The sequence below is a fragment of the Malaclemys terrapin genome, chromosome 1 (genome assembly GCF_027887155.1).
Source record: "Malaclemys terrapin pileata isolate rMalTer1 chromosome 1, rMalTer1.hap1, whole genome shotgun sequence".
NCBI classification, from domain to species: Eukaryota; Metazoa; Chordata; order Testudines; family Emydidae; genus Malaclemys; species Malaclemys terrapin.
In genome coordinates this window covers 145943494-145967289 of record NC_071505.1, presented here as the reverse complement: position 1 = coordinate 145967289, position 23796 = coordinate 145943494, and the positions used below count along the sequence as shown (strand labels likewise).

At 47.4% G+C, this 23796-nt stretch overlaps 1 protein-coding gene across 3 annotated transcripts in view; it reads right to left on the bottom strand.

The window, feature by feature from the left end:
- The window catches only part of SPAG17 (sperm associated antigen 17), a 245908-nt gene extending 222656 nt beyond the window's left edge, over nt 1-23252 (bottom strand). For all 3 annotated transcript variants that reach the window (XM_054042535.1, XM_054042551.1, XM_054042544.1), the window contains exons 1-2: nt 23167-23252; nt 22774-22833 (exon numbers count right to left, since the gene is read on the bottom strand). In XM_054042535.1, the coding sequence (XP_053898510.1) occupies nt 22774-22830 (57 nt within the window). In that variant the 5' untranslated portion in view covers nt 22831-22833; nt 23167-23252. The remainder of the gene's footprint in view (nt 1-22773; nt 22834-23166) is intronic.
- Between the last annotated feature and the right edge of the window lie 544 nt (nt 23253-23796).

The following is a 23796-nucleotide window of genomic DNA, read 5'->3' as shown; positions in this document are numbered from 1 at the left end:
CACATGATGGCATATATCACATTGGTAGATGTGCTCATTCACCATGCTCTCTGTATTAGTCTCTAAGGTGCCACAAGTACTCCTGTTCTTTTTGCGGATACAGACTAACACGGCTGCTACTCTGAAACCTGAATTTAAGGAGTTGTGTAAGTTATTAATTCATTTTGCCATGTTAAAGGACTGCTTGTGGAGCTTATTAACTTGCAAGGTCTCCTGTGGAACTTGTAAATTAAGCCATACCAATTAAATGACAACTTGAAACCTAGACAGTTTTAAAAAATGAATTAAAAGCAGTTTTGGTTGCTACACCTGCTCCTGGGTCCCCTGCCAACTTTTGTAGTTTTACAAGTTATAGCTTCCTATTTTTTAAACATTTTCCTCTCCCCTGTTGTTCTGCAAATAAATAAATAAATAAAATAAATAAATAAAAACCACCACAAAAAGAAGCCAGGAATCTGACTATAAAATGCATAAAGAAATCAAAGAGACAAGGTGGGTGAGGTAATCTCTCTTATTGGACCAACTTCTGTCTACCCTACAGAGTTTTGTCGACAAAACAATGAATGCATACACACTGCGATGCGACTTTTGTCGGTAAAAATGCCCTGTTTCACCGACAAAATAAAACCACCCCGACAAGACACATAAGGCTTTCTGCGCAAAATTTTTGTCGACACCACACTTGAATTTATTGCTCTGCTTGGTCTCCAAGAGGTGTCCCACAATGCTCAATCTGACTGATCTGGTCAGCAATTTGAACTGCACTGCCCCGCAACCAGGTAAATAGCCATGCTCCCCTCCCTCTTAGAAGCCGCAGGAATTTTTGAAATTCCATTTCCTGTTGGCTCAGCGTGGAGAGGTCTCATCGCATCTTCCCAGTTGACTATAGGGGTTATTGCAGCAAACGCTCTCTCGCTTGGACCACTGTGGAGCTGCTGGATCTGATCAGTATATGGGGAGAGGAGACTGCAGTCCCAGCTATGCTTGAGCTGTAGAAATTTTGATACCTATGGGCAGATGTGTCGAGGCTTGTACGAAAAGGGCTATGATCGGAACACACTGCAGTGCAGAGCGAAGATAAAGGAGCTGAGGCAGGCATACTGTCAGGTGAGGAAGGCAAACTGTCACTCTGGTGCTGCACCTTAGACCTGATGGTTCTAAGGGGACTGTCCTCGGTGGTGACCCCACCTTCACCGCCAAGAGCCCCGTGGATACTTCGGCGGGCCTGGAGATGGCAGAAAGAGGACCTAACTCAGAGAACAAAGTCACTGATGAAGAGTTGGGTTAGACAATGATGTGGAGCTCCCAGCAGGGTCACCCGGTGAGGCACTCCAGAGTTGTCTAGCCAGTCTCAGCAGTTGCTCTCCGGTGAGCAAGAACCAGGAGAGGAGACGCCTGCTAAGTGGCTGTGGTTTGTGTAGCGTGGAGGTGGGTTAAGGGCATAGAAACGTACAAGGCTGGCTGTGTTTCTGTGTGCTGGACATTTGCCCGTGAAGCTAATTATTACAGCAGAACAGGCACCCACATTTGAAAATTGTGGCCTTCCCTTAACTTACTTTTATGTTTAGGTTATTTTTAACTGTAATATTCCTTACTATACAGACATAACCGCAACTTCAACTTAAGTTATGCATGTTTTTGCTTATTAATATTGTGTCTAAATTTTCCAATGAAAAACATGAAACAGCAAGAACAGAATTGGAAACCAATATCTGAGTGCAATATGGCCTGCTTTTGAACTTCCTGATTGAAAATTTATACATACATAAATCTCAGTGTTATTTATTTAATAGTTTTTTCATTTAATTTCCTTCATTAAAAGGAAACACATACCTAGCTGCCAAATCTTTCTGAACCTCCTCCATTTAGAATCATAGAATATCAGGGTTGGAAGGGACCTCAGGAGGTCATCTAGTCCAACCCCCTGCTCAAAGCAGGATCAATCCCCAGACAGATTTTTGCCCTAGATCCCTAAATGGCCCCCTCAAGGATTGAACTCACAACCCTGGGTTTAGCACGCCAATGCTCAAACCACTGAGCTATCCCTCCCTCTCATTTAGTGATGGCTCCTCACCCCAGCCAGCTGCCAAACCTTCACAAGCCCCTCAACTTCCTTCAGTGAAAATACCTGACCCTTTTGTGGTTACTAAATTCTCATCTTCATGCAATGACCACACCCAAGCCCTTTTGGCTGTCAAGACCTACCAAATCACACCCCAGTGGTAGCACCTGCCTCTCTTCCTGGGTACTTTAAACCCTCCCAATTAGAGCTGACTGGAAAATGACAATTCTGTTTCACAATAACTTTCAAGGTTTGGAAATTTTGTTTCCATTCCACAGTGGAAGAAAACCAAAACCTTTTGAACATTTTTGCAAAACAGAATTGTTGTAAAAACATCCATTTTTAGATTGAAAAGGCCAGAGTTTTGATTCAACTCTCTCACCCTCTCTCTCCAACTGACTGGAGAGACCACTCTAGACTTCAGAAACCTTCCCATCAAAATGTTTCCATGAAACATTTCAGCTTAACAGCATTTTTCAACAACAAAAATTATGTCAAAATTGTTCCAACCAGCTCTACTCCTGACCTTCATTTCCGCAGTGACATACCTGGCCTCCTTTTGACTGCTAAACACTCCCTCGTTTTCTCTCAATGAGAGAATCCAACTCCATCCTAGATGCCAAACACTGTCAAACTCACCTTTCAATGAAAGCAACCAACCTCAACACCTGGCTTGAAAACACTCCCTACCTCAAAAGCAATATCATCACTGTTAATTACGTTGTGCTTTTCCATCAAGATAGCTAACGCAGGATGGCTATACTCTTCACCTGGGGTTTACTACCATTAGTTGTATCAAGGTAATCTTGTCCCCACTGGGATTTTACATGCTGCAATAGCTAACTCATGATATCTATCTCGATGTAAAACAACAAACTGTTTTTGTTGACAATGAAGACATAGCAAGAGACAGAGAGAAAGACAGCATCAGATGAACACAGGATTTATTGGAGGGAGAAGTAAAGAGACACAAGGTATTTAAGTCTGGCTGGAGAAAGACCATGAAAGATATTTAAAAAAAAAAAAAAAAAAAAAAAAATAATGGAGATATCCCATCTCCTAGAACTGGAAGGGACCTTGAAAGGTCATCGAGTCCAGCCCCCTGCCTTCACTAGCAGGACCAAGTACTGATTTTGCCCCAGATCCCTAAGTGGCCCCCTCAAGGATTGAACTCACAACCCTGGGTTTAGCAGGCCAATGCTCAAACCACTGAGCTATCCCTCCCCCCAAGTAGAAGTGCTATTTTTAACTGGTTTGTTAAGTGAAAAAGGTGCCAGTGGGGTGTGTGAGGATTGGAGTGATGTAGCTGTACATACTTTCATATACATTCAGAGGACAATAACAGCATCTGTCAGTAGAAGTACATGATCTGTTCCAGTGTAAAACCAATGTCCTCTGACAGAAGTATCCCTTGTATCACAGGCACTTTGAAAGGCCTATTAACCCTAGACAGAATCCCTAGGTTACTAGCCCTAACCTATTAAATCTACTTTCAAGACAGACCTAGCAAACTGCTAGTTGAAAGAAATGCTTGGTCTTCTAAAGGAAGACTACTTGAAAATCACTTATTTTCTGGCAAAGTTCATTGCATATTTTCCACTTGGGCTGTTTTATTGCTGTGTTTTACTACTCTGTGGAAACCCTCAATATCTTAAATATTGTTTTTTGCCTTGGAAGTGACAGGAGGAAAATCTGTTGTGTGTGTGACTAGTAAACGCAAAGATCCCGCTGCCCCTGCCAGAGCACGTTATTAGTGCTTGCAGAGAAATGTACGTGACTTGCTGCAGACAGCACACAATTTGCCTGATGGTTTCTCAAAGCATAAGCCCAAAAAAAAAAAAAAAAAAAAAAACCAACTTCAATACCACCACAGCTAGAGTTACAAAACACATGGAAGTTTTTGTTTTTAAGAGAATATATTCTCATTTCTCAGGGTGAGCTAGATACACAGGTAAAACATTAACCAGTGTTTATATGCTGCTTTTCTTAATAAAAGGTTGGAAGAGAAACAATTGTTAGGGAAAGGCTAAAATGAGACAATCTTAATAAAATACCAAGTATGCATTGATATTTTATAGAACATAAAGAGGGTTGGTGTTAGCATTGGCAGCCGTAATACGACAGCCACTATCTGTCTGAAGAGTAGACAACTCTTCTGCTAAGTAACCTCTGCTGTTTAAAAAACCCCAAATGGTTGAGGGTCCTTATTTTGATTTTATACTTGTTTCTATAGTGTCTGCCTCTATGGCAGCTCAGGAATGATGGCAAATTTAGAGCTAGAGAATGAGGCTGATTTTCAAGAGTGTCTAGGGACTTTAGCCACCCAAATCCCATTAGAATTAATCCACATTATATGGCTAAACCCTCTTGTCAGCTACAAGGTCCTCTATTTATCCACCAAGCAAATACTGACCCATCCTCTCCCTCCCCCTGCCATGAGGATTGGCTCAATGGGAAGAGAGGAATTCAGTCTCCAAAGCCTTTTCTGGTGAAACTGCTAACAAGGGGTTAAATACCACCTCTGATGGTGGTTTTGAGATTGTGGACACTTGTCCACTATGGACTAGACTAAGACTGAATTTATTTTACAAACATAACCAAACTAGCAATGAATTTGGGTTACTAGCAATAACCAGGACCCCTTTTCTCTCACTAAAGAATATGAATAACTCCCATTCAAATAATAGCAGTTTTTTGTAGCTTACAAAGGAAAAAGTAGTTACTGACCTCCTGTAACTGTTGTTCTTCAAGACGTGTTGCATACATCCTTTCCACTCTTGGTGTGCAAGCAGCTCAGACCTGGTCTACACTACGATTTTAGGTCGAATTTAGCAGCGTTACCTTGATTTAACCTTGCACCCGTCCACACGACGAAGCCCTTTTTTTCCCCTTAAAGGGCTCTTAAAATCGATTTCTTTACTCCACCTCCGACAAGGGGATTAGTGCTGAAATTGGCCTTGCCGGGTTGAATTTGGGGTAGTGTGGACGCAATTGGACAGTATTGGCCTCCGGAAGCTATCCCAGAGTGTTCCATTGTGACCGCTCTGGACAGCACACTCAACTCAGATGCACTGGCCAGGTAGACAGGAAAAGTCCCATGAACTTTTGAATTTCATTTCCTGTTTGGCCATGTAGACGTCCGGGGTGGGGCTCGTCCCTCGCAGGGGCGACTGGGAGCCAGGCCGCCTCACTACACGAGGCTGGGGAACAGATCAGTCTCGCAGGTCCAAGCCCTAAGTCGGGGCTGGGCCGCGAGCAACCAGTAGTCCCGGGCTCAGGCCCTCAGGCAGGGGCTGAGCAAATAAACAGTAGGTCAGGGGCTCAGGCCCTCGGGCAGGTGCTGAGCAAACAAACAGTAATTCAGGGGCTCAGGCCCTCGGCCAGGTGCTGAGCAAACAAACAGTAATTCAGGGGCTCAGGCCCTCGGGCAGGTGCTGAGCATTGGCTTGAGGGTAGGGGAGGAGGAGGAAACTGCCACCCAGGGTGGTGTGGCAGGGGGGAACACAGGCCCACCCACTCCACTGTGTTCCAGCCCGGGGTCCTGTCAACAGCAATCTGTCTGCTGCTGGGTCAGTGAGGATCCTGACCGCAACACACTGACATGGGTTCGGGGTCTGCAATCCCCGGGCCACTTCCCATCATCTCCTCCTCCATGGGTACCTGCACGTCCTCAGCCTCGTCCACCGTGTCCCAGATCATGGGCTCCTCAGGACAGCTAGCGCTGGGTAGGTTGGGCGGCTCTTCCGGACCCTCGGTGAGGGAAGTTCAGTCCACTCCTCAGGATACCAGGCTCAGGGCAGGCTCCGCCAGTCCTCCTCAGGATACCAGGCTCGGGGCAGGCTCGGCCAGTCCTCCTCAGGATACCGGGCTCGGGGCAGGCTCGGCCCAGCAGGAGCTCGGACACCAACGTCTGTCCTCTCCCGCGGTCGGACGGCAACTGAGCGCTGGGGCTGGGCCTTTATACTTCCTGTCCCGCCCCTTGACTTCCGGGGGGGCTGGGACAGGCGGCGGTGACTCTGCCCACTCTGGCGGCTGTTCTGGCTCGTCCCTCGCAGGGGTGACTAGGAGCCAGGCCGCCTCACTACACGGCCCTCCCCCCCTCAAGGCTGGCTCCCGGGTACCGGGGCCAGACCCTTCCATACCCCCCCAGGCGGGAAAGGAAGTCGGCGTTCGCGTGGTCTCTCCCAGCCCGAAGGCGAACGGTGAAGCCATAGGGCTGCAGCGCCAAGTACCACCGCTGCAGCCGCATATTATGGTCCTTCATGCAGGCCAACCACTGGAGGGCAGAGTGGTCGGTGACCAAGATGAACGGGGCTCCTAGGAGGTAGTAGCGCAGGACATCACAAGCCCACTTCGCGGCTAGGGCTTCCTTCTCCACCACCGCATAGTTTTTCTCTCGGGGGAACAGCTTCCGACTGATGTAGAGGACCGGATGCTCTTCCCCGCCAACCTCTTGGGAGAGGACCGCCCCGAGTCCCACCTCCGAAGCGTCCATTTGCAGGACAAAGGTCTGGTTAAAATTGGGGCTATACAAGACTGGCTCTTGGCAGAGGCTTGTCTTGAGGGTTTGGAAAGCCTCGTCACACTCGCGAGTCCAGACCACTTGCCGCGGGCTGTCCTTAGTCAAGAGCCCTGTTAAGGGGGCGGCAATCGCCACGAATTTGGGAATGAAGCGTCGATAATACCCTGCCAACCCCAGAAACTGGCATACCTGCCGTTTCGTGGCGGGCGGGGGGCAGGTTGCAATGGTCTGAACCTTGTCCACCAGCGGTTTTACCTGTCCATGTCCGATAGCATATCCCAGATACGTGGTTTCTTGTGGGCCGATGCAGCACTTCTTCGGGTTGGCCGTTAACCCGGCTGCCCGCAGGGACCTCAGGACGGTTGCGACCCTTTCTAGATGGTTCTCCCACTGAGGGCTGTAAATGACCACGTCATCCAAATAGGCCGCAGCGTAGTCTTGGTGGGGTCGGAGGAGGCAGTCCATCAGGCGCTGAAACGTGGCCAGGGCCCCGTGGAGGCCAAAGGGCATTCAGGTAAACTGGTAGAGGCCCGTAGGGGTAGCAAACACAGTCTTTTCCCTGGAGGCAGGTTCCAGGGGGATCTGCCAATACCCCTTGCTAAGGTCAAGGGTTGTGATGTAGCGGGCCCCTCCTAACCGGGCCAACAGCTCAGCTATCCAGGGCATGGGATAGGCATCGAACTTGGAGATGGTATTCACGTGCCTGAAGTCGATGCAGAACCGTTGGGAGCCGTCGGGCATCGGTACCAGCACGACTGGGCTACGCCACTCGCTGTGCGAGGGTTCAATCACCCTCAAGTCCAGCATCGCCTGTACCTCCTCATCCATGACCCGTCTCCAGTGATACGGCAAGGGCCTGGTCGCGCCCCGAATCACCACCCCCGGCTCAGTCTGGATCCTATGGTATACGAGGGTGGTGGATCCTGGTTGGGCCGTGAAGGTGAGGGGAAGGCTCATAGGAGGCACCGGGTCTGCTTGAGTTGGTCCTCCGTAAGGGTCTCTCCAAGTTGGGGTTCCTCAGGGTCCTCAATATGGGTTATCTGGGGCCCTAGCTCGGGTTCTGGCGGGTAGGGGTTAATCAGAAGCCCTTCCCGTTCTCGCCAGGGCTTGAGAAGGTTGACGTGGTACCGCTGTATCCTCTTCTTCTGATCGGGCTGGTCGATCTCATATGTAACTGGGCCCACCTTCCGGACCACCTCATATGGCCCTTGCCAGCGAGCCAGAATCTTCGACTCACTGGAGGGGAGGAGGAGTAATACCCGGTCTCCGGGTTGAAAATCCCGAGTTTGTGCGTCCCGGTTATATGTCTGGGCTTGCGCCTTTTGGGCAGCTTTCAAATTCTCTCGTGCCCGGGCCCCAGCCTGCTTAAGATGCTCCTGGAGCAGAAGCACGTACTTTAAGAGGCCCTGGGCCGGTGATGGGGTTTGCTCCCAAGTTTCCCTCATTAGGTCCAATAGGCCCTGGGGTCGACGGCCGTACAGCAGTTCGAATGGCGAGAACTTCGTCGACGACTGAGGAACCTCTCGGACCGCCAGAAGCAAGGGTGGGAGTAACCTCCTCAACCTGGATCCCCAAACTTGAGGCGACCCTCTTCAGTAGCTCTTGGTGAGCCTCATAATCACTGGGAAGGGGTGAGGCACATCCTGAGGAAACTGCCTTGTCAGAAGAGGAGGATAAACAAGCCAGCACAGGGTGAGGCAGTTCCTCCTCCACTAGCTGTCCAACAGAGTCTTCCTGAATTGCCTCTTCCTGCTCAGCACCAGGTCTGGTACCAGGCTTAGGAACAGGTGGCACCTGGTGAATAGACTTCCCACACCTCTCCAAGGACACAGAGCAGGATCACCTTTGTATGACATAGAAATCAGAGGAATCCCCACAGGTTCCAAAAGGGCCACTGGACCAGTGGTGGGCCCCAGTGACTTCCTGGTCACATGTCTGATCCTATTTCAGCCAGAGGATCTTGAGGCGACTCAGGGTAATAATACCTAGGTGAGGAGTAGCATAACTGGCTCTGAAGCTGGGAAACATAAAAGCCAATCTCTGATTCAGAGGAGGAAGAATCACTTTCTGCTGACCAAGGGGGTGGGGAGATCTGTCCCCAACAGTGCCGGAGACCAGTGCCAAGTCAGTGAAGAGTGTAGAGCAGCCAACATTGCAGAATTTCCCTTTGACAGTACTGAAGGAAATGAAGTGTGAGGCAACAGAGGTTGTCTCTGTACCAAGTACTGCACTGATGATACTGTCATTCCTCTGCTGGTACCAGGGGCACAGTCTCCTGCACAGTACTTCTGAGGGGATTCTGCACCACTGCGCATGCACAGAATTTATGTCTCCTGCAGATTTCTTTGCTTCCCTGCAGAAAAATGGCTCTCTGATGGGGAAGCAAAGTGAAGTCACAAGAGTGGTCATGTGATCCTCCCCAGTAGTATGTTTTGGATGTGCCGGGCAGCTGGCAGAGAGGTAAATCACTGTGGTACATGGGGTGGGACTGGGGGAGACCCAGCTGGTGGCTCCTACCCTGTGCCGGGCTCAGCTGCTAGTCCCGGCTGGGCTGGGGAGGACAGGACTTCCTCTTCCCCCGCACAGCATCCAGGACTGGGTCAGACCCACCCCCAGATTTCTCCCCCAGCTGCAGGAAGCTCTGCAAATCCCCCCTCTCCTCCCTGCTTACTGCACCCATTGCTCCTCAGCTGCAGGGGAAGGGAATCTCTGTACAGGGAGCTGCTCCCACATCTGCCCAACCCCCATGCATCCAGACACCTCATACTCAGACGCTCCTGCTAAGCCTAACCCCCGCACTCAGATGCCCATGATGAGCCCCACTCCCCCAGCACCTGGAGTACCCTGATGAGTCACCCGCACCCAGATACCCACCCCACTGAGCCGCAACCAGGTGCACCTGGATCCCCACCCCACTGAGCCCCACTCTCCCAGCATCTGCCCCCCACACACCCAGAGCCCCCTGCTGAGATCTATCCCCTCCAGACCCCACCCTGCTGAGTCCCAAACACCTTCACCTGGACCCCCCTGCAGAGTCAGATTACTGTTGCACTCAGAACCCCCGCAACAAGCCCCTGTGCATCCAGATCCTCCTTGAACCTGGATCCCCCTCTGACCCACCAGTATCCAGATTGCTCCACATAGAACCCTCTCAACCCACACCTGGATCCCCTCACACTAAGCCCCTCCACATTTGGATCCTGCCTTGCTGAGCCTGCCTGCCCACACCTAGTGCACCTGGCACTGAGGGACAGAGCCTTGGGGTGTTTCTGTGGCAGGCCCGGTCCTTGCACTGTCTCAGGGTTGGGTCCAGCCTCACCGCTGAGTCTGAGTTCCGGGGAGGGAGGGGGAAGCTGCACAGTGATCTCCCATCTCTGTGCAGCCAGTGGCCTGTGCTCCCCAATGCCATGCTGGATCCTCCACATTTATTTGACAAATAAAATTTGCAGAATTTTAAAATATTGTGTGCAAAATTTTTATTTGTTTGGTGCAGAATGCCCTCAGGAGTAGCACAGCTGGGGATACCAGTGCTGATCTGCTGAGCCTCTCTCTCACTGCTACAAATGCCTCTGGCATGGTCAGTACCAAGATGGTCTTGGGTTGCTATGGTACTGTAGATGTAAAAGGCGCTCCTTCGGGCACTAGACTCTACAGTACCTGCCTTGGTGCCAGCGTCAACGGTGCCAGTTTCTGCACTACCAGTGAAGGGGAGTGTGTTGGTCTTGGCTGCACTCTAGTCTTCTCCCTATGCTTAAAGGATTTTGATGCCAGTGACCTTCCTCTCTCGGTGGTCTTATGCCTCTTCTTAGGCACTGGAGAGGGTTAGCAGTGCTGGCTTTTGGGCAACATAGGAGGCGCACTCCTAACTGATGCTGAAGCAGTTGGTGCTGACTCAGAACAGCTAGGGTCTGATCATGAGCGGCAGGTATAATAGGCAAGGGGAGGCGTTTCCTCCCCTAGCACAGTTGTCCTTGCCACCCACACCTGGGCTGTGGTGCCCCTCCCCCACCTCCTTCCCTCCCTGCTCTGACCCTTTCCGGAGGCTCCCACGGCTTGCTGCTGCTGCCTGGAGTCTTCCTTCTCTCCTCCACCCCACCCCCCTCCCCCGCCCCCCACAGCTGCCGTCGCATCTCTCCTCACCCCACCCTCCCCACGGGGTGGTGTGTGTGTGAGAGAATGAATGCAAGTGGGGAGTCAGTGGCAGATGGGGAGGGAGGGTGAGGAGGCAAGCGGAGGAGATTCCTGAGTAACTTTACACAGGCCTTGGCTACACTGGCAATTCACAGCGCTGCACTTGCTGCGCTCAGGGGTGTGAACCCCCCCCCCCCCCCCCCCCGAGCGCAGCGAGTGCAGCGCTGTAAAGCGCCAGTGTAATCAGCGCCTGCAGCGCTGCACGCTCGCTCGCAGCGCTGCAAGCTATTCCCCTCGGAGAGGTGGAGTACTTGCAGCGCTGCGAGAGAGCGCTCACAGCGCTGGCGGCACGACTACACTCGCGCTTCACAGCGCTGCGAATCCGCGAGTGTAGCCAAGGTGAAAAAGCCTTCTAGAGACCTAATAGCAGAGATCACTGAAACTGTTAAAGAGTCATTAAAGTGGTAATGAAGCCATTTAACAGCCATTTGCCAATGCCCAGGAAGCCTTTGGCCACATTCAGCTGGATTTTATATTGTAGGAAAATGTGTTATTGGGGTTAAAAACAGTTTCCAAATGACGACTCTTCAGTTATTCTCTGTACCCAGAAGTAAAAACTGCTAACCTGGCTCAAGGAGGAGCTGATATGGCCAGTGAGTTTATTTCTTGATCTAGTCGTTTTATTCAAACCCAGTTTAAGTAAACGAGTCTGGCAGGGAATTCTGTGTAACAGTACCGGGTTTACAATGGCGCCAGTGGAGCCATGGTACCGGGCCCACACTCTAAAGGGGCCCTGGCCCAGCCCAGTCCACTTGCGCTGCGCCCTGAGCTGCTGGCTCCTCTCCCTTCTGGCTCCCCACCGCTCGCTCTTCTCATCCTGGTGGCCGACCAACTGGCTGAGTGCTCCTCTCCACCCCTATCACTGGCAGAGAGAAGTCCTCAGGTGCTCCCACTCCGGGCCGGGCCAGGCCGGTGACTGTCTGCTTCAAGCTCCCCAGGGGCGGGGCCCCCCTTTCCCTCCCACTCTGCAGAAGCAGCAGGCTGGGGAAGTCGCTTCCTGCACCGCGGGCACCAGCGCCAGGCGGGCAGGGTGGGACCCCAGGGGACGGGGCCTCTCTGCTCCAGAGCTTCAGCTGTCCTGCTCCCTAGCACTGTGCTTAGATGGGGGATCCCTGCTCTGCGGTGGCTCAGCAGGGCCAGTGAGTACGCCCAGGGGGCAAGGCATGGGAGAGTGGATCGGGGGGGGGGGTGCTGGGCTGTGAGGGGCGGGGGCGCTGGGCAGCGTGAGAGGTTTGTGTGTTTTGGGATGCTAGGCACTAGGAGGTCTGTTGGGGGGCACTGGGCAGTGGAGAAGGTCTGTGTATGTTGGGATGCTGGGCATTGGGAGGTCTGTGTGGGACACTGTGTAGTTGTGGTGGGCGGGGCTGTGGGGAAGAACACTGGCCAATGGCGAGTGGGGGAGATCTGTGTGTGTTGGGGTACTAGGGAGTGGGGGTTCTGTGTGAGGTGCAGGGCAGTTGTGGTGTGGCTGTGGGCAGGAGGGTGCTGGGCAGGGGTGGTGATGTGCAGAGTGCTGTGAGTTTGTGGTGGGGGGGGTTGTGGGTGGTGGCACTGGGCATAGCAGGTCCAGAGGGGCTCTGACCATAGGGAGTTGGGGGGGGGTCTTGGGCAGGAAGGGCGGCTGTGTGGCGCAGCATGGGACTGCCATCCCATGCCCCATTGCCCCTGGTTGGCCCTTTGCTCCACGGACCAGCCTCCCCGTGCCATGCTCCATTGCCCCCAGAGGGGCCCACAAATATGTTTAGTGCTGGGCCTACAAAAGGTTAATTCAGTCCTGCTGTGTAAGAAAAGTGATTAAACTACTGCCTTAATGCAGGCTGTCAATGACAAGCACTTTTCAAACTGAGAGATTAGGCTTCAGTTTGGCACAGGTAGCCTGGCTTTTCATCTCTCTGTATACAGTATACACCGAGCTCCCTGCCATGCAGAGGAGAATCTATCTGGCACCTGAGCTATAGCTGTTGCCTGTTCAGTTCCCTTGGGGTGCTTTAAGGTGAAAAGGGGAGAGGGTGTCACGGGGGGGGGGGGTGGCAGCAGGGTGAGGAGGTGAGCCGCGAGCCAGCTGCACAGTAGGTGGTGGTGGTGGGGTCTCAAGTGGGGAAAGGGTCGGGGGAGTGAGGAGGCGAGCAGCAGATGGGCGAACGGCAGGCGGGCATGGGAGGAGGTGAGTTAGAGGGGGGTATATCTGGGCGGTGAAGAGGTGAGTGGCAAGTCAGCGGTAGGTGGGGCTTGTGGCAGAGCAGAGGTGCAGTGTGAGTGGGGCTGTGGGTGGAAGAGACAGGACAAGGAGCTCGCCTCCCCCAGGGGAAGTTTCACCCACTACCCATGGATCTGATGGAGATCTCAGAGCTGCCTCCATTACTAAAAATTTTAGCCTGACTGTGGTTTAAAGTCTTTTGCAAATTTGGCAATGATCCGAAATATGCGCTTCCCTTACATACTTTGAGCAGCTTGAGTGTGGGTCACTCACAGGCATTGGCCTAGTGCACACAGCGTTTGAAGCCCCAGTGACTGAGGCATTCCTCAGTATTGAGAAACAGAAACCCCAAAACTGGGGAGTGAAAATGAAATGAATCCTATCTACACCATTAACTAAGTACTAATCAATTACAACACTAAAATATTTATAATACATTTACAAGGAGCACTCTTAGAGCACTTGCTAAGGCAAGCCAAGCAATTCCAACCACTGTCACGGATGGTAAGAAGGAACTGAGGGGGCTCTGGGATGACTGGGCCCTTTATAACAGCATGCACTGGCACATGATGGCAGAGGGCGCTCATGCTGCCCTGATGGGTATCACTGATGGAAAAGTTTCCAATGACTGTGTGAGTGGTGCATAAAAACCAAGAGTGGAAGACACATGTGCAATCATTTGAAAAAGAATAGTTCCCCTAGGCTGGATTTAAACCAGTTACATAAAATTGAAATGAACACTCTCTCACCACCAAAGCTATTCAGTCTGCTGTCCTTTGCTTGCCAATGAGCTCTTCACTCATCCTACATTAAGAATGCTAATTAAAACACATTAGAACTGCACAACATGTAAAATTTGTGCAGCAAAAACCAGAGACATTAGCTAACACAGATATATTGCTAAAGGAGCGAAAATACAAACAAATAGACCAATGGACTTTTAGAGGAATAAAGAAAGGTTTAAACACAGACCAGAAGGGGGTGGAAGGGCAGAAACATAAACCACATACAAGAAGAAGAGAAAATAACAGACAAAGTCTGAAAGCAATTCAACAGTAGCAGAGAAAATGCAGCTCAGGAGTAACAGACAAATATAAAGCAATAAGACAAGATAAAACAATAAAGGAAAATATAGAAAAAGTATACAATTAAGCTAATACTAATGCTTCAGAAGCATGCTAGCCACAGCTCCTGCTAAAGAACATAAAACATCAAAGAGAATAGCAACAGAAAGCAAGTTTATGTCCTCAATTTTACGAATCTTTATTCTGTAGAAGGGAAGAACACCCTTTTTTCAACTTGTTTTTCTGCCAAAAGTTAAAATTTATTATTGTATTTAAAAAGACATTACAGTTTTTATCTGACAGTGTTTATGGACAGTGGTAATATAGTGATGGCTACATACATGCTTCCATAATAACCACCATTTTCATTTGTTCATAAGAACTTTCTCAAAAATTATTTTTGGGTTGAAACTTTCTATATTGCGCCTCAGCACAAGTTCAATTTTAGAGGAAGATGGGTGCAAAAATCTATTGCACTGCTTTTCAACTAGAAAAGGCTCATTTCCATTTTAAAAACATTTTTTTCCACACAGAATGCCTATAAGCTGATATGATAAAAAGATGAACCTTTCAATATGTGATTACTTATTTTGAGGAAAGGCCTCTTGGCCCAGAGCCTTGTGCAGTAAAACCCCACAGGAGGGAGAGAGACAAATTCCAAAAGTTCAGATTGCAAAGTCATTATCAAATGTTCCCCTCGGGAGGAGGGATCTATGCTGCAGCAAAGGAAGCAGGCTGTGTACCCACAACTATCTATCATCAAGAAACGGAGCCATGAACTTTGTCCTGGATCCAATACAATTAGGGTGCAGAGTAGCATCACTAAGGAAGTTGACACCCTCCCTGCCCAGTGTATAGCTTTGGGGCCCAGAAGGCAGATACACTCCACAGCTGCTTGATGATTCCTTCTGAGACCACCAGATGTTTCACAAGTCCAGAAGTCCCTGGCAATTGATCATCAAATGTAGAAGGCAAGGAAGCTGCAACTTAGTCCCTAACCTGAACTGTTGAAGCTCAAATGCATTCCCTCAGTCCCTCGTGGTGAATGATGTGGAGGTATCCTCTTTCTGCCAAGGCCTACAATGAAGGTTGGGAGACAGACCCAGGTACATAATGCAAAAGAAAGGAAGGCTAAGGAAAGGGGAGAGAATGATCCTAAGAAGACATTGAGAAGGAACAGATGGGTGAAAAGAGGAAGAAAGGGCGAAAAAAGGAGAGCATTGGCTGCTAAACCCAGGGTTCTGAGTTCAATCCTTGAGGGGGCCACTTAGGGATCTGGGGCAAAATCAGTACTTGGACCTGCTAGTGAAGGCAGGGGGCTGGACTCGATGACCTTTCGGGGTCCCTTCCAGTTCTATGAGATAGGCATATCTCCATATATTAAAAAAAAAAAAGTAACGTTTCAAAAAGAAGAAGAAAGGAGAAAAGTTAATTGGGGGGAAAACAGACACTGAGGAAAAGAGACAACTAAACAGTGAAGTGGAAAAGTAACAAAGAAAGAGATAGGAAAAATGCGGGATTGACTTCGTCCTCAGCTGCACTGAAGCAGATCACAACCATTACTCCATCCCAACCCTATCTCCTTGAGGCTGGCTGAACCCCAGCACCCACCGACCCAGAATTGATCAGTTCCACTTTGAAGAAACTAGGACTAAAGTGGTGTCTTCCCTCTCCCACAGCCATGTGGCCTTGGGAAAAAAATGAAGAGAGGACCTAGCCAGATACTCCAGCTAATAGGAGAAGCTGCAGAAGCAGCCAAAGCAGGAACATTTGGACATCCAGAGAACTTTCTACAGTTCTGACTGGACTTTCTCTACCCCATGGTGATGAGCTGTTTGCTCCCTCCCTACCTCACAGTCTCTCATCTCAGCTTCACTCCATACTGGCCCCTCTTACCCTCTCCTCCCTTGTCCTGTCCCCCCAGCCCCTTTCCGTCAATGTTCCCTCTCCCTTCACTCTCCTTTCCATTTAGCTGATCACCTCCTAACTAACCCTCCCCCCTCCAAAAATCCCACCCTGAGGAACTAACATGTTGTTTGCTGTCATAATGTAGTCCACGCTGCTGGGGTGTTATACCCCTCTCCTCATCCTGTACCTGCCTTGACTATTTAGACTGTAAGCTCTTCAGGGCAGGGACTGTGTGCTACTGTGTGTATGTGTTGAGCACAGTGCTGAGCACAATGAGGCACCATTCTTATTGATCCCTGGACACTACCATAATACACAGATTAATAAATAAAAAAACTAAGGTCTGCTCCAACTTGTACTAGCTTATAATGGCACTCAGGGGGACATTTTACCAGCAAGGATTGTGGGAGTACAATGCACTTCATTCCTGTCTCCTCCAGCCCCTTCCCATCTCCAAAATGCAACCTATGCTGGGGGGTGGAAGGAAGGGTGGAAGGAGCATATTGCTGGTTGCACTGACTTTATGCCAGCCAATGATTCCGCTCTGACTGGAGAACCTTCAGCTGCTCATTTACAGCAGATTTATGGTCCCTATGCACTGCTCTGGCAGCATAAAGTTCGGGCATGGGCCAGGATATGGCCCCTGATTTGGTAGTATTTTACAACCAGTTTGCATGGGTATAAGTAACTACACAATGAGATAGGCAGTGTTCTTTTATTGCACACACAAAACTACATTAAAAGAACATTAAGGTTGCATTCTGGTACTCAAATATTGGGAAATGCCCATTTTTCCACAGGATGCCTACCTCATTCAGTGCATATGATGGACCTTCTCTGGGAATTAATCAGGGCTAAGTAGTTAATGAGGCTGTTGTCTGTAGGACCCCTGCCTCATTTGTTGTAGAAATTGGAAAGTGTGTAGGGAATGAGGCAGAGGCTCTGGGCTCCTCATCTAATTTCAATTGCCATCACCCCTACCCCCCCGCCCGCTCCTCATATATGTCTCTCCCTTCCTGGCTCCTTGTTTCTGTCCTAGTCTCCTTACCCAGCCAGTCCCAATTCCCTCCCCACTAACCTGTTTCCTTCACTCTCTCCCAATCCCAGTCTCCCCACCCCAGCCAAATCTAATTTCCCCATCTCCTGTTCCAGTCTTCACCCCCTTCTCCAGGTTCCTTGTCTCAGTCTACTTGTCATGCTACCTCCCCCAGATCTGGCTTCTGTCCCTTCTGCATTTGTGTCAGGACTTCCTTCTCCATACTACTTAGGCACTAGCAGGAGAAGCATTGCCAGCAAAAGAGAGAGTCTCCCTGCTCCCAGTTTGGGTTCCTGGCCTCGCTCTGGTCCACCACAGCCAGAAGCAGCAATTGCAGGGAAATTCATTCTCAGCCCTGGGTTGAAGCATGCTCAGTGCAGATGGAATCTTGTAGAATTTAACTGCAAAGCTCTAACAAGTCTCTACTGAGCATGTGCAAATTGAGATTTTTTTTTTTGAAGTGGCCTGATTTCGGCAGATTTTCACAAAGATGGCAAAAGGCAAAGGCCATCCCCCTGCCAAATTTCAAGTCCCCACTCCAAAGCATGTGGTCTTTTCAAAGAGAACGTCACCAGAATTTTTAACATGATCATAACGCATGTTTTCCCTAATCCCGTTCTTGGAACCAGCTGAACCATTTTTGCTGGAGCTTTCAAAATAAATAAATAAATAAATAAATAAATAAATAAAAATTAAGCCTGAGGCAGACACGTAACAGGGGTTTGACAAAGCTGTAAGTGTCTTATACTGGAAGTGTTGGATAACTTTAATTACATGTGACATTACCAGCTATGCCTATAACAGAAAGCTGCCAAAATATTCCAATAAAATAGATATGTGAATAATAATACATATACAACATACATACATTTTATATACTGTTTGGTGGGAAACATTACAGGACAGATTAATCTGACTTGTTATGTCTGTTGTCATTTTAAACCCATATAAAAGGAAAAAGTCATTATTTCTCTATCTGTCATGTTTAGGAGGGACATGTTCTAATGCACATTTAGTTTATTGCTGGAATGAGCAAAGGACTAGAAATCAGGCCACCTGGTTTCTAATCCCAGTTCTACTATTGATTCATTTTGTGACCCTGGATCTGTCATTTAGGACTAGATCCACAAAGGTGTATAAGTACCTTACTGCCTCTTTAAGTGCCTAAATCCTCCATTTCCACACCACTGACATTCACAAAACTACCACTCAGCAGCTGCCTAACCCTATAGACTCCTAAATTTCTGATAGTGGGCATATGCAAAGCCACCTAAGCCCTGACCTTGCACTACACTGACAATGTGCTCACAGCCCTCGCTGTAGTCAAATCTCTAGAGGCTCCGAAGCAGAATTCTGAAACTAGGTATTCCCTTGCCTATCTCATTGGCAGGGCCCATTCCTGTAGACATTCTCAGAGCACACCTAGAGCAGCAGTTCTCAAGCTTCTTTGCACTGTGACCCCCTTCTGACAATAAAAATTACTACACAACACCAGGAGGGGGGACTGAAGCCTGAGTCCATCCGAGCCCTGCCACTCTGGGTGAGAGGCCAAAGTCCTGCCGCCGCAGGTGCATGTGTGTGTGTGTGGGGGGGGGAAGCCTAAGGGCTTCAACCCCGAGCAGAGGGTCTGTAACCTGAGCCCCGACACCCAGGGCTGAAGCCCTCGGGCTTCGGCTTCAGCCCGGGCCCCAGCAAGTCTAATGCCAGCCCTGGAGACCCCATTAAAATGGGGTCGCGACCCACTTTGGGGTCCTGACCCAGAGTTTGAGAACCACTGACCTAGAGGATCGGGCTGCTGCTTCACACACCAGGTAGCTGAGTGTGTCCAAAACACCTCACAGCCCAGTGGTGAGGGCACTCACCTGGGATGTACGGACCCATGCTCCAGAACAGGGACTTGAACCCATGTCTCTCACATCACATCCCAGGGATTGCCTTAACTACCAGGCTTTTGGGTAGAGCTCTTTCTTTACTCTCTGTCTGCTAGGGCATGGATTACCAAAATGGCTGACCTGGCTTAGGCACCTCACTCCAGGAGAGGGTTCACAGCTGACAATTCCAAGCAGAGATAGACATCTTCCTCTGGCCTGTAAGTCAAGTGCCTAAGACCCAAAACACCAGGAAGTAAGCATCCAAATACCTTTGTAGATCTGGGCTGACACCCCACCCCTTTCCTATGCATTTCACTGCTGGCTGAATTAGGTGGCTCCTTGCTCAGCTTTCTGGCTTCTGAAGATCTCTTTCTTAAGCACCTAGCCCTCCCCATGCTTTGTATGGGGACCTTAGGTACCTACTCAAGATTCCATTAGGTCGCTAGGAGCCTAGGAATTAGGTGTAGCAACTATGAACCTTTGTAGATTTAACCTTTGCACTCTTTGTGCTGTAGCCTATAGGGCTAGCTTGTCTTTACTATATTCACTGCCTTGCCTTTATTCTGCCTTTATTATATTCAGGGAACCTACAGGCTTATATCCTGTAAGACATTGACGTCAGCTGTTAGCATGAGGCTTAAGGCCTATGGACTTTGGTATAGATAAATGGTCCAACGGTAACCTCTATGTTTTGGGGAACTGGAAGTAGAGTGTAAGGTGCAATTTTGCCCATAATGACATCAGCCAACCACAGAAACATGAGCTAACACCAGCTTTTGGAAAGTTTTGGAGAGAACATCCAACAACAAAAGTGCCATGGCAACGAATTGAGGTATATGATAATGAGTTGAAATCATGAATCTACTAACATATAGAAGGGGTAGCCGTGTTAGTCTGAATCTGTAAAAAGCAACAGAGTCTCCTGTGGCACCTTTAAGACTAACAGAAGTATTGGGAGCATAAGCTTTCGTGGGTAAGAACCTCACTTCTTCAGATGCATCTGAATTGCTTTTAACTTATCAAAGAAGAGTTTCAGAGTAGCAGCCGTGTTAGTCTGTATCCGCAAAAAGAACAGGAGTACTTGTGGCACCTTAGTCTCTAAGGTGCCACAAGTACTCCTGTTCTTTATATAGAAGAAGGACATCTCAACATTAGTAAGGGGAGGAAATACAAATAAGGAAGAAGGGAAATACCCCTACTGAATATGCATTAGACATGGTAGCATCAGCATAACATATTATAAAAGTAGCATCCCAGCCTGTGGGCAGGAGGAGAGAGAGATGTAGCCCTTGGGAGGTGACAGAATGATGGCCACTGGTAAAGAGGAGGAAGGAGACACTGATGAGGAAGATAATGACTAACATTGCAGGTTGTTCTGCAATCTACCTTACTGAGTTAGAGTGTTTGAGAGTGTGCTAAATGTATTAATAAATTATATGTAAATATAGTCATATTCCTATAGTGTGAATGTTGCAACTGTGCACATTGGGGTTCCCAACCTATATAATAATTTTAATAATACTGGGCCTGATCTTGGGACAAGAACCTGTCAACCCTCAAAGTGATAACTGGGAATTTTTATCCATAATCTATAGATCAGGCTATAGTGCTTCTGTCTTCCAATCTGTAAAATGAGAATAATACTTACATAATACAAGCACAAGAAGATATTTAATGAAACAGAGGCAGAAAATTTAAAACTGATCCAAGGAAACATTTTTTAAACACAACACATAATTACCTTCTGGAACTCATTGCCACAAGATATCATTGAGACCACAAGCTTAATCTTCCTGAGTTAAAGCAGGCACTGTAGACTGCTGCACTGAAGTGGATAAAGGGAAATTCCATTCTACTGAAGCAGTTTGTATCAAGGCCAGCACTATCAGTAGCATCAATACCTGTACTGTTTGCCTCAATAAGGCAATAAGCACAGGTTCCATTATATTGTAGCTGTTCAAAAATCATTAAAGCTTTAGGAGTTCACACCTGCATTCTCACTGGAAGCGGAGACAAAAGTGTAGAAATCTTAGCATGATGAATAATGTACTTCCTTCTGTACTCATTCTGTACTTGTTTATCATTACTGTCAATGAGAATTTTGAATGCAGAATCTGCAGTAGAATCCTCAATGAATATTGTAGAGCAAAATTCTGCCCGTAGCTGGCAGAATTTATGCTTGTGGCAGCTTGATCAATCTTTTAATTTGCTACAGCCAGACCGGAAACAGGATCCAGGCAAAAGGTCAGAACAGGCATTTTATATTCTCCATTTTAAAAAAATAGAGCAATAAAGTAAGGAGCTAATGAGACACAGCATTGACAGCTGAAATTCATAAGTATCCAGTCCACAAGTAAACTGCTCCTACTAATTAAATACAGGTATCATGAAAAGGTTCTGCTTAGGGCCAAACTTTAAAATCCTTCTATCAGAAGGACTGAAAGGGTTTTACATCCCAGATAGTATAGAATAAGATTTCCTGGGAGGCTAGTCCAGAATGGAGAGGGTTAATTCCATAAAATTCACAGTCATGTCAATTGTAAATAATTCCAATGGGACTTGTTCAGATAGTAATGCAGCATTACTGAAAAACATGCTACAACTAAAACGACCTGTTATAAAATCCACCAAAACCTAAGACATATAAAAAGTTTATTAGTCATCACTGAGTTAAAATGTAAACAAGTTCTTTTTAGAGGAATCCAAAAATCTTTATGTCCAAGGTCTGCAGGGCCATAAAACTGGCTGAGAAAATTTTAAAATCTTTTAATTAATCACAGGATTTTATAGGCTCTCACAAACTGTAAATTAAACATTTACAAGGTAGAGTAAAAGTAAGTCCTCTTTGTACTAAGCAAGCTTACTAACCGTTCAGATATACCCCACTGGGTCAACCAACTTAGAACTTTACAACAAGTAGCTGTTACACAAACACTAAGCTCCGTCTAGACTCTAGAGCATCAATGTTGCATTCTAGAGTTCTATTTTCTCATTGATGAAGGAGGGTTTAAGCATGTCAACTGCTGCGAACACAGAATCATAGGACTGGAAGGGACCTCGTCATCTAGTCCAGTCCTCTGCACTCATGGCAGGACTAAGTATTATCTAGACCATTCCTGACAGGTGTTTGTCCAACCTGCTCTTAAAAATCTCCAATGATAGAGATTCCACAGCCTCCCAAGGCAATTTATTCCAGTGCTTAATCATCCTGACAGTTAGGAAGTTTTTCCTAATGTCCAACCTAAACCTCCCTTGCTCCAATTTAAGCCCATTGTTTCTTGTCCTAGCCTCAGAGCTTAAGAAGAACAATTCTTCTCTCTCCTCCTTGTAACTACCTTTTATGTACTTGAAAACATTTGGGAGAATAGATCCCAGCTCTATATCTCTATAATTAATGGAAACACCATTAAAATATACCCAAAGAATATATTACAAGCATCATAAAGAAATCCATGTCCCAGAAGGTACCTTGCTCCTCATTTGCTTTCTCTACAAATAGTTCATATGGACTGATTAAGATGCAACAAAAAGGAAGCAGTTTTGGCATCTTGGCAACAGAAATGTTTTTAAAAGCTGTATCCAGTGGACAAGAGTCATTTTTTACTCAAAAAGAAGAACAGGAGTACTTGTGGCACCTTAGAGACTAACAAATTTATTAGAGCATAAGCTTTCGTGGACTACAGCCCACTTCTTCGGATGCATGTAGTCCACGAAAGCTTATGCTCTAATAAATTTGTTAGTCTCTAAGGTGCCACAAGTACTCCTGTTCTTCTTTTTGCGGATACAGACTAACACGGCTGTTACTCTGAAACCTGTCATTTTTTACTCAGATATACAAAACATAACTAATTAGAGGTATTTAGCTCAATTATTTAAAAAAAGCAATAAAAACTTTGCCTCTGCAATAAGTGCTTTAACCTACCTCGTAATACATAGGCACCTCTTTAACCTTTTTTCCCTTTTGATTTCCAGCTTCCATGATCTGTAAGAAAAGCATAATGCAGTATTGTGTTTATTATCTTCATAATTTTTTTCTTGATTACCCTCAGACTTCCTGACAGTAAGATACATTAGACTGTGGCATAATCTTCTAAGGGATGTGGTGAAAACTCCATCACTTTGGACATTTAAAACTAGTCTGGACAAAGCCCTGGACTATAGTGCATTGACACAGGATGGACTAGCTTACCTAATAGGGTTGTTTTCTTATTTAAACTAATCTATTAATTTTAAATTAACACAGCAGCACTTGTGACTAAGGAGAAAGAGGCTACCAAGTCTTCAAGAGGTTTTAATAATAAACCATTTTAAATACCTGTCCCAAAATTCCTTCCCACGATACCTCACTGAAGAGCTTCCGCTGTGGCACCTGCACAGCAAGAGACAAGGCTTGTGTGTGGACTTCATCCTCGATTTTGTTCCCAACAACAAAAGCAATGCTAGGCTTCCAATTATCCTGTGATTTTCCAAAATAAAAAATAAATGCATTTAAAAAGTCTTATTTTTGAGTTTTAAGAAACAAGCTTATACAAATTACTTCTTTACCAAAGGCAGCTGGTGAAGTCCATAATGTGTACCTTGTATGCCACACTTTGGAATACAGGATATAAAATTTTAATAAGCATAAACACATGATGGCCTACTTCTTTTCTCCCATCAGGTGGCAGCATTGTGCTATATAAAACAAAACACTTTCATAACACAATGTAACAATTTCTTTATTGGTGAATGCTCCATTAGCACAATGTGAGGAATATTTTAGGATGACATTTGCAGACATGCCAGCCTTTAGAATTGAAAAAGAAGCTGAATTTTGTTTGTTGTTGAAAAAAAGAAAAGAAAAAAAGTTCCAAGTTCCTAGCCTGAAGAATTACAAAATACCAAATGTAACTTCCTGAAATTTAGAGCATTAAGATATTTAAAAACAAAACTTTTATGAACAAAA